At 29.0% G+C, this 11,144-nt stretch overlaps 1 protein-coding gene and 1 long non-coding RNA gene across 2 annotated transcripts; one reads left to right on the top strand and one right to left on the bottom strand.

The window, feature by feature from the left end:
- Positions 1–302: 302 nt before the first annotated feature.
- On the bottom strand, positions 303–1,298 carry LOC126664787 (uncharacterized). Its single transcript, XR_007637471.2, has 2 exons — positions 1,108–1,298; positions 303–654 (listed from the first exon to the last, which is right to left on the bottom strand). It is a non-coding gene; the product is annotated as an uncharacterized LOC126664787 (long non-coding RNA).
- Positions 1,299–10,393: 9,095 nt separating this feature from the next.
- On the top strand, positions 10,394–10,735 carry LOC126665163 (uncharacterized). The gene has a single exon (XM_050357877.1). The coding sequence runs from the start codon at positions 10,394–10,396 to the stop codon at positions 10,733–10,735; it is 342 nt and encodes a 113-aa protein (XP_050213834.1).
- The last annotated feature ends 409 nt before the right edge of the window (positions 10,736–11,144 follow it).

The raw sequence follows: 11,144 nt of genomic DNA on the forward strand, positions 1-11,144 counted from the left end.
TGGTTGATATTTGGTTGATTTTTAGTTGACATTTAGTTGATTTTAATTTACAGTGGCATTATATTTAAAGCCAATTTTAAAATTAGTTCAAATTTTTTTCACTTAATGTGTTAATAAAATAAAATAAAAATAGATAAAGAAATATTATTAGTTAGTTATTAATATTAAATAATTAAGAGTTGATTTGAAGTTTATTTATAGTTGATGATAAATTATAAATTAAAAAAAGACTATAAAACATTTTTTTAGTAGAAATTGTATCCCATAAATGAAATATTAATAAGTTCAAAGTAGATGAAACAAGAAAACCAAAGTCATATCTGCATAAATTTGATATCCATTTACAACTTCTTTTCCAAATAAGAGAGAAATTTGCTAAATGAATGATTTCACAAGACAATGTTTATACATAGACCAACATATCATCATCATTGCCAACTGTTCAGCAGCGTCCACATTACAACTTCACTGTGATATTCTCAATTAAATTTACAACAACAAGATATAATACATTTAGTACAACTCAAACTCAAGGTATATCTTCAGTTCACACTGCAAGTATTTGCTAGTTGTTTCGTGTGACGGAACTCCAAATTCATAATATTCTGGAATTTTTGGAGGATTGACATATCTAATTAGTGCCCAATTTTAAACCTTCAAAGATATAACACAATAAATCAATTCATCATTTATATGAATAGAAACACTTTCTTCATCATCATCAATCAAACTCAAACAATCATCATTAACTAATCCATCATTGAAAAGTCATAATCTATAAAAAATAGACCAAACAATCCAAACTCAAGCAATTCATCATTTACTAATCCATCAATAGAACAACATTGACAAGGGTTATTAACAATTTAACAACACCCGAATTAAAGCAGCAACATGGCAATTAAGGACATACCCAGTACAATCCTGGTAACAGCTAAGCATCCTAGGATTCAAATAGAAATTATTAGATATTAAATAAAATAAGTCATAATCTATAAACAGTTCAAATTTCCATCAAACATTTTTTACATTATCATTTAGGAAACAAATATGAAAAGAACACAATCAAAACAATCCAAAGCGCCATATTTACAACAGTAGAAGGACCTCTGATGGCGGATCCGTCATCTTCTTCCCTTTGTTGCAGCGTCTCGAGGTTCTAGGCTAGCGCTCCTCCTCCGACGTTAGAGAAAAAACGATTTGCTTTCTAGAGGATAATAGCCTCCATTTATTAATAAGGGTAAAATAGGAATCAAAATAAAATGAGGTATAAACATAAAAGTTTAAAAATATTTGAGAGATTTTATGAGTCACTAATGTATAATTTTATAGAAAATGAGTTATAGGATGTAATTTCCTCATTTTTATCATATGCTAATGGGGTTTATCTCTTCTAATATTCTGAAATATGTACTTGCTGATTGTCCAACTTTATTATTAATGCAATCTTTATTTTTAAAAAGTTCACAAAATAAATAATTTTAAATTTTTTATTTTTAACTTTTATATAACTAGTTATATTAAATGAAAATAAATTAAAATAACAATAATTTTGAAACTGAATTACAAACAAACGATTAAACCCTGCCTTGTTAAATAACTTTTACTAACTAATAAACGATCACCTAAAACTGAACTTCCTAAGAAAGAAAGATCCAAATCGATCTTATCTTGAGAACTACACCTTCATTTCATAATAATAATAATAATAATAGTAATAATAATAATAATAATAATAATAATAATGGATTTCACTAAAGTACAAAAACCATCAAAAATTTAGAAAACATAACTTGTCCCGTGTATTTTAATAAAGATACTACAAAAAAATAGAGAACTTTATACTGATTGCTAGTGTTTGAATATTGTCCAAATGTTTCGATTGATGACAAACGTAAATATGAATAAATCTGACAAAAAAATCATTAACATAAAAAAAAAAAATCTGACAAAAAATTGCTGACTATTTTTTAAAATTGTTGACCATTTAAAATATTATCATTACCCCTATTCAATGACTGTATTACAGCATTCTTTTTAAAATAATTTACTCAATATATTAAGAAAATGTTTATATAATTTAAAAAATGTTGGTATTTTATTTATTTTGTCCATCTACTTTGTGTGTTTTATTTACTTCACCTATCCATTTTTCGTCCGTCTATTATGTCGATCTCAATTAAATTTTATTTACTTCTTGAATTTTGTTATTTATCTCACAATAAGAGCTTATATACACACCGAAACTATACTTCAATTAACTTTTAAAATCTATTCAATTTAAATATTAAGAAAAGATATTAGAAATGATAAGGAGATGGATTGAATAACTAATATAGAAATCGAACCAGAGTAAATAGGTTGCAAGAATTTCAATTTTTTAATATTCTAAATGAACTTAATGACTTACTAAACATTTAGGGATTGGGATTCCCTCAAGTTCATTGAACTTGAGGGGGTCATATTCACGATTTACACCGTTTATTACAAAATGAATGGTGTAGATTAATTTGATTAAAATTGTGCTTTTTTGATCTACACCGTTCATTTTATAATGAACGGTGTAGATCGTGAACATAACCCCCTCAAGTTCAAATGAAATAGTATAGTTTAAAAATCAAACGATAAATTAAGCGTAAACTAAGACTATCATTTACATCCAAAAGGGTTTTAATTTTAAAGAAAGGACCACTCACTTGAACTTCTTTTATATTCATGGTGCATAGAAAAATGCCTGTCAAAGGAAAATGGAGCCCACTCACTACTTTTATATTGATGGTTGAAGTGCGTTGTTAAACTCGAAAACCTAATTTCATGGTCGGCCTTGGCTAAGGCTATCAGGATCTTGGAAAAGCAATGCAGGAAAGGGACCTAGAATCAATAATTGTAGCCATACGATGGGTGACATGTGTTGCTGATAAGCATTATCGTCTCCAAAGGAATTAGAAAATAAAGTTTCATGCAGGAACAAAATTGGTGCGTCTTCATGTATACAAGTTGATGCACTACTAAAGAATCTTGGAAACTTATTTCTCTACTTTGTTTATTCTCCAAAAGTGGAATGGCAAGTTTTGTTCATACTTTTGCATATTCAAATTGGTTGACCCACAACATTCTTTGTCTTTCAGTTACAACAAATAAAAACCAATCGTTTTATAATAATTATGGTATCGCCACACGGTTTGGTTTAAAGGTTTAAACCTCAGCCATCTGGACGCCAAAGGTCGCGGGTTTGAATTCCGGCTACGCCCTTTCTTAATATGGAGTGGTTGAGGTTGGGTTGCTGGCCATTATAACCCGAAATTATTAGGTATGTGGGCTTGTGGGCGATCCACATCCCGGGATTTGACAATAATATTGAGTTTCGACTCAGTAGAGTGAGTTCTCGTCACCAAAAATAATTACATGGTATCAAAAGAGCAAATTATGGTACCTCACTAGATCTTTTCATGGGCCGTGTCCGGACCGGACTTGGAGAGCTTAATCAATTTTTGTGTAAGTCCAATTCCGATTTGAGCGCAGCCCGTATTCCATATTTTCTACTCAAACTCGGATCTTGCACTCTATAAATGCAGGTTCCAGCTGAATTTTTTCGGATTTACATAGAAATTTGCAAAGCAATAAAAATCTGACCCTGCCCATAAATTAGCAGGATTTTTTCGGCCCTGCTCGGGACATAAAATTAATGTCCTAACCCGATTCTAGAGGGATGGAGCTGGCGTACTTCATACCTCATTAAAAAGTCCAACATCAACTGAAGATCAATAAGACCCTGAATTTGACTGGTGTTCACGAACCGGCATGTCAGACGCAAAGGATCATAAGGAAAATATTACTACATTTGAAGCTAAAGTATATGATGGACTTCAAGAGTTATGTTGTTTAGACCATCAAGTAGTCTATCAAGGTATGTAATCAAATTGTGTTTGTTTGTTAATTCTGTTTGGAATGAATAATTTGATTGTGTTTTCTTCAACCCACATTTTTAATTTATATTAAATCCGCATAAAAATAATCAATATCACCCTTAGCAAAAATGACTACGATCAACATTCAATTTGAGTTAAATTTTGTATGAGAAAAAAATGTACCTAGCCTAAGATAGAGTTGTTATTTAAACAGTGGCTCCGCCACTTGCAGGATAGTGCGCTCGTCCTGGTTAGAGACGCAAACTTCTTTGAGAAAGATATTCTGATTTTAAATTCAACCGTAGTCGGTATGACGTAGTCGTCGATTTTGGTTTCCTTCTTTGCAGTTCGACCCCACTGAATTTTCTGGCTATGCCAACTATTTATACATATTTAGTATCTTATGACCAAATACTTTTTTTTTGCCGGAAAGAACAAATCTTCATTGATAATCGACAATAAAATTCTCGAATCTAGCCACCCCAATTGGGCTAGAGAATTGTTACAAAACTCTGGTTCTCTAAGGGCTTTTTTGGCTACTACATGAGCCCCAATTACAATTCCGTTTAATAAAAAGAAACTTATTGAACGCATGGATTACACTAATCTCTCTACAATCATCTAAAATAGCCTAACATTCAAGGTTATAAGTTACATTCGTCTTCATAGCATCGATGATGTTCTTAGCGTCTCCTTCATAAATTGGGTTTCTCAACTGGAGTCTAACTGCCAATTGAATGGCCTCACGAAGGGCTAAAGCTTCAACCATAGCCGGAGACGAAACGTTGTTGAATATTTTTCCGCAGGAGAAAATGGCTCATCCCTGGTTATTTCTTGCACGCAAGCTGCAGCTCCACGGTTTGTTGCTTCCCTATATGCCCCATCAAAATTAATTTTTAATACATTTCCAATTGGAGGGATCCAACCACAATTCCCAGGCTGACTATGTGAAGAACAGAGATTGTGAGGCTGATAAGTCTATCTCTGCCCGCTAAATTGAATTCCAGATGCAGTGTCACGATCCAAAATCTCGAGCCGCGACCGGCGCTAGGGAATAGGAATAATTGTTCCAAAACCCGTAGCAAGCCTTTAAAAACACCACGTAGGCGCCATATGAGCAAAATTACATAGTTAACATTATTGCTACAAAATCGTGCATTTGAAGACAAAATGAATAAAATTGAAAGACTTGAAATTTTGTGAAACTTTTATAAAAGGTTTGCCTTTTCTTTTTCATTTGACTTTCTTTTTGCTATTTAGATTTTTTACCACATTACGAATGCCAAATTTGCAAAAACAATGATGCGGAGCAGCAGAAATCGATGTGTTTAAAACCGGACCGGAGATCAAACCGGCTTCATCGGAGGTTCATGGTTCGACCGGTTCAATCGGGTTCAGCTGGAATTTTTAATTATAATAAATATAAATTATTTAAATTAGAAATACATGTATTATAAATAAAAAGTATGATAAAATATTTAAATAAAATTATTTTTTAATTTTATTATGTAAAATATTATTATAAATAATCAGTGTTTTAAGAATATATAGTACTAAATGAGAAAAAAATAAAGTTTTAATTTTAATAATTATTATTATTAAATTAAAGTTATACAATTAAATTTTATAAATAAAAAATACGACGACACATTTAAGTAGAATTAATTACTAAATGTGTGAAATACGATTATAATTGATGAACATTTAAGTGTACATAGGATAATTATATTGTATGAGAAAGAAAAATATAACTTTTAAAAAAATAACTTTCAATTTAACAATCATCATATTTTTATTTAAAATTTAAAAATAATTTATTGTGTAAAATATAATTATAGATATTAATGTTCAAGAGTATATAGAAGAATTACACTATATGAAAAAAATGATTTTTTAATTTTAATAATTAATTATTATAAAATTATAAAATATAATATAAACATTTTTTTATCAAATAAAAAATATGATAATATATTTAAATAAAAAGATAATTATAAAAGTTTTCTATGTGAAATATAAATATAAATGATTAATATTTTAGAACATGTAATAGTATTAGATAGAGTAGAATTAACTTTTTGAGTGAAAATATTTTTTTATGAGAGTTGCATGTGATATGAAAGAGAAAATAATGTGTGTTTTTTTTTTAACAAAGGCTAGAATTTTTATTAATCATAATAAAAATTACATGAACGGTTTTTCAACACATTGAGTAAACTATTCTAAAAAAGATGATGAAAGCTGTAAAAATACAGTTATCGAATAGGGTTACAATAACCATCAAGGGTCACCCAAATACATTAATAATAAAATAAAAATTACAAATCTAAAAAATTACAACATAAAATTTATAGATTTATAACAATATAAATCCAATAATAGGTTGCAACCATTTAGATCTATAATAATAGAGAAAATTTGGAATTTACCTAAAATAAGAAAATAATATGATAAAATACCTCAACACGGAAAAGATATTGAAATGACCTCAAAAATATATTACTTTTTGACTTTTTACTCTCCGCATCTAATTATTTAGGAATTTACTCCTCCTATATAATAATTACCTTTCTCCCAGCTGATAAATTCACTCACAACAACGAGACTTTTTTTTCTCTCTCTTCAAATTTCTCTCTCTGAAAGCTCGTCTTCAAGCTCTCGATTTCAAGTTCGCGATTTCAAAATAACCAAACCGATTCAGTTATAAATCTGAAGAACAGCTAGACATTCATCAAAAATCTTTTTCGCTTCAACAATTTATATATTCCTCAAGGTAAATAACAGTTTTTACCTATTTTTTTTAATTTTCAAAAAATAAATTAGCTGTTATCATTATAATATACGTATTAAGATTATTATGATAATGTATTGATACTTTGGTGATAACTGGCTGAGAATTAAAGTTAGATGTTATCATGGAAGTATATGTAATAAAACTTGTATCTAAATGTATTTATGATAACATGGTGATAATTTACTCATACTTTGATGATAACTGCCTGATAATTAAAGTTAGATGTTATCATGTAATTATATGTAATAATACTTCTATCTGAATGTATTTGTGATAACATGATGATAATGTGCTTAAAGCTCCTATCTGAATATATTTTTTTATAATATGATGATAATGTGCTGATATCTTGATGATAACTGCTCTATAATTACACTGAGTTGTTATCATGGAAGTATATGTGATAATATGATGATAATGTTCTCAAATCTTCTATCTGAATTTATCTATGATAACACGATTATAATGTGATGATAACTGCATGAGAATTAGAGTGAGATGTGATGATAATATGATAATATTATGATAAAATTGATAACATTGGTGATAACTGCTGATTCTAAATGTTTTATTAATATGATGATTTAGTAGTACGATGATAATATGATGATAATATGATGATAATGTGCTAATACATTGGTGATAACTGCTACAATGAGTTGTTATCATGGAAGTATATGTAATATAACTTGTATCTTAATTTATTTGTGATGATATGATAATCTGATGATACCTTGGTGATAACTGCTTTAGACTCAGCTTATCATATTCTTATCATATATTTATCATAAAGAATATGTGTTAAAATATTATGATGATAATATGATGATAATCTGCTGATAGAATATCTTGGTGATAAGTGCTTTAGCTTGATAATAAAAGAGTATGATTGTCATATTCTTATCATACATTGGCGATAACTGCTACAATGAGCTGTTATCATGGAAGTATATGTAATATAACTTGTATCTTAAGTTATTTGTGATGATATGATAATCTGATGATACCTTGGTGATAACTGCTTTAGACTCATCTTATCATATTCTTATCATATATTTATCATAAAGAATATGTGTTAAAATATTATGATGATAATCTGCTGATAGAATACCTTGGTGATAACTGCTTTAACTTGATGATAAAAGAGTATGATTATATATTTATCATAAGCTAATCATATTTTTTATAACATGCAAAAAATGAAAAATATTCAAGTCTTAATGCAACATAATGGACAATGGACTGAGGAAGGCAAGTTTGTTGACTTCCAAATAACAGGACTTTTATTGGAAATGGACTGCACATTCAAAGAATTTTATGAAATAGTATATCAACATTTGCTTCTACAAGATAGTGCAGTACAGTTAGATATAAAATTTCTGATACGTGACAATTATCCTCCAATGAAAATTGAAGACGAAGGAAGTCTCAGATTCTATTTAGAGTTAAAGAAGAATGAAAATAATTTCACAAAATATTCAATTTTTGTTGTTATTAATAAAATAGAATCTAGGCAGTTAATGGAGTCATCATCATCATCAGCTGCAAACAAAGAAAACAGTTCAAGTTTTGTTTATAAAAACAATACATCACTGCTCTATGATCAGTCATATGGATCAAAAGAAATATCTAACACAAATATGGATATGATTGAATATGCAAACCTTCTATGCGACCTTCAAGAAAATCTTCAAGAACATGATTTTGAAGAAGATATTGCTCCAAACATACAAGTAAATCAGAAAATAGAAGAAGGATGAATATTCATAGACAAAGAGACACTAATAACAGATATGAGTCTGTATGGATTAGCAGACCATTTTCAATACAAGGTAATATTATATTATATCCTTTTATTTTAATCTTTTTTTAAATACAATAATCTGTTTATCTTTTCTATTATCATATCACTAATTATCATACACATATCATAAATGATACAGGTTGTAAAATCCTGCACAAGACAGTACCGGTTAAAATGTATCGATGATTATTGTGAATGGAAATTTTATGCATCAAGAATTGGACATACCAAAATATTTCAGGTGCGAAAATTCAATAATAGTCCTACATGTTTATTGGAGGTTAGAATGGGGGAAAATAAATATGTCAGCTCAAGAACAATAGAAAAAATCATAAAACCAAATTTGTTGGATGTCAAGACAATTTATACACCTAATGACATAATCAGAGATATGAGAAATGATTATCGCATTAAGTTGGATTACTAGAAGGCTTGAAAATGTAGAGAAATAGCAATGGAGCTTCTAAGAGGAAAACCAGAAAATTCATTTGCTCAACTACCAAGATACTTTTACATGATACAGCAAACAAATCCAGGTTCAGTTGTAATGTTGAAAAAAGATGAGAATAATTCATTTCTCTATGCTTTCATGTCACTAAAGGCATCAATAAGTGGATGGAATCACTGTATTCCTATTAAGATTGTGGATGAAACCTTTTTGAAAGGTCCATATGGAGGTACTCTTTTTTCAGCTTCAATGCATGACGCAGCTGGTAAGCAAATAATACTTATAATCAAATTATTCATGAGTTTATCATTACATTATCATAATTGTTTCATCCTATAATCTTCTGATGATAATAGAATTAAATAGGATTATCATAATACTATCATAGTATATTTACATTATCACACAATTATCATCTGCTTATCATAGCATTATTATTATCATAATATTATCATAGCATTATCATAATATTATAATAGCATTATTATTATCTTATTTTATTGCATATATTAATTTAATATCATATTATATATTGCAGGAAAAATATTCCCCCTTGTATTTGCAATTACTGATTCAGAAAATGATGCATCGTGGAATTGGTTTTTTACTAACATCAAATCCGTGTTTGGTGTAAGAGAGGAAATGTGTATAATTTCAGACAGACACGACAACATCAAAAAAGCAATAGAGAGTGTTTTTGAAGGAGAAGTTCAACATGACATTTGCATTATCATTTAATGAATAATGTGAAATACAAATTCAAGAAACAGCACAAAAAAAATTAAAGATCTCTTCATGGCAGATGCAAGAGTTTATACAAAAACAGAGTTCAAAATACATATGGACGAACTACACAAGACCAGTCCAAAACTTACAGAATATCTCAATGGGGTTGGATTGAAAAAGTGGGCAGTATCACATTCTGTGAACAAAAGGTACAATATTTTGACATCTAATACAGCAGAGTCATTTAATGCAGCAGTTAAGCAAGAGAATTACCAGTTACAATGCTTATGGAATACTTAAGGAACTTGGTTCAAAGATGGAGCTGCAAAAACAAAAATCTTGCTAAAGGAAATTTCACAAAGTTGTCAACTAAATATGAAACTCTTCTCAGGGAAAACTACTTAGAATCAATGGAACTCAAGGTAAATCATAAATTAGCTTACAACAATTATTAAATTCATGGTTATCATCTTAATATCATAATATCATAAACATTATCATCTGACTATCCAAAGCTTATCATCTGACTATCACAAACTTATCATCTAACTATCATAACATTATCATTGATTTATCATATGTTGAATTTTATCTTCTGGCCATCAGGTGGATGGAACTTCAGATGAATACATATTCAGTGTGATTGACTTGGGAAGTACTTTTACTGTTAACATGAAGGATAGGACTCGCACATGCAACAAATTCAAGTAGATATGCTTCCTTGTAGGCATGCTTCTGCTGTATGCTATGACAAACATCAAGACCCACATGAATACTGCTCAAATTACTTCACAAATGAAGAGATGCTTGCTACATATGAAGAAGTTGTATACCCTGTAAATAAAGAAGACACATGGGATATACCTACTGAGGTAGAAAATTATATTGTCTTACCTCCTGTTGGCAGAATTAAAGCAGGAAGGCCAGAGAAGAGAAGAATAAAAAGAGTAGTAGAACAACAGACACAGAACAGGTGTACAAGGTGTAGAGCTTATGGACATAATCGTAAAACTTGTAGAAATATGCCAAAAAGAAATAGAACTGCTATTATGTAATTGAAATCTTCCATTTCATTTTCTCATTTAATAAAAATTTAACAATTCAAAAATTATTATCATACACTTTTCATTTGTAAACTGTTTGGAGTAGTAATCTGTAAGAAAATCATACAATTATTATGATAATAAATGATAAATATACTGATTATCATACACTTGTCATTTAATTATCATACACTTATCATGAATTATTGTCATAAACTTGGAATAATAATCTGTCAAAAGTTTTAAAAATATGTTATCATATGCTTATCATATGTTATCATATGCTTATCATATGTTATTATATGCTTATCATATTATATTATACTTTTTAAAGATGTTATCATTTTAAAATCATACTCATATAATACACTTATCATGTTAATATCATATAATTCTCACATGAGTAACATACTGATTATCA

Source organism: Mercurialis annua, linkage group LG1-X (genome assembly GCF_937616625.2).
Source record: "Mercurialis annua linkage group LG1-X, ddMerAnnu1.2, whole genome shotgun sequence".
NCBI lineage: Eukaryota > Viridiplantae > Streptophyta > Magnoliopsida > Malpighiales > Euphorbiaceae > Mercurialis > Mercurialis annua.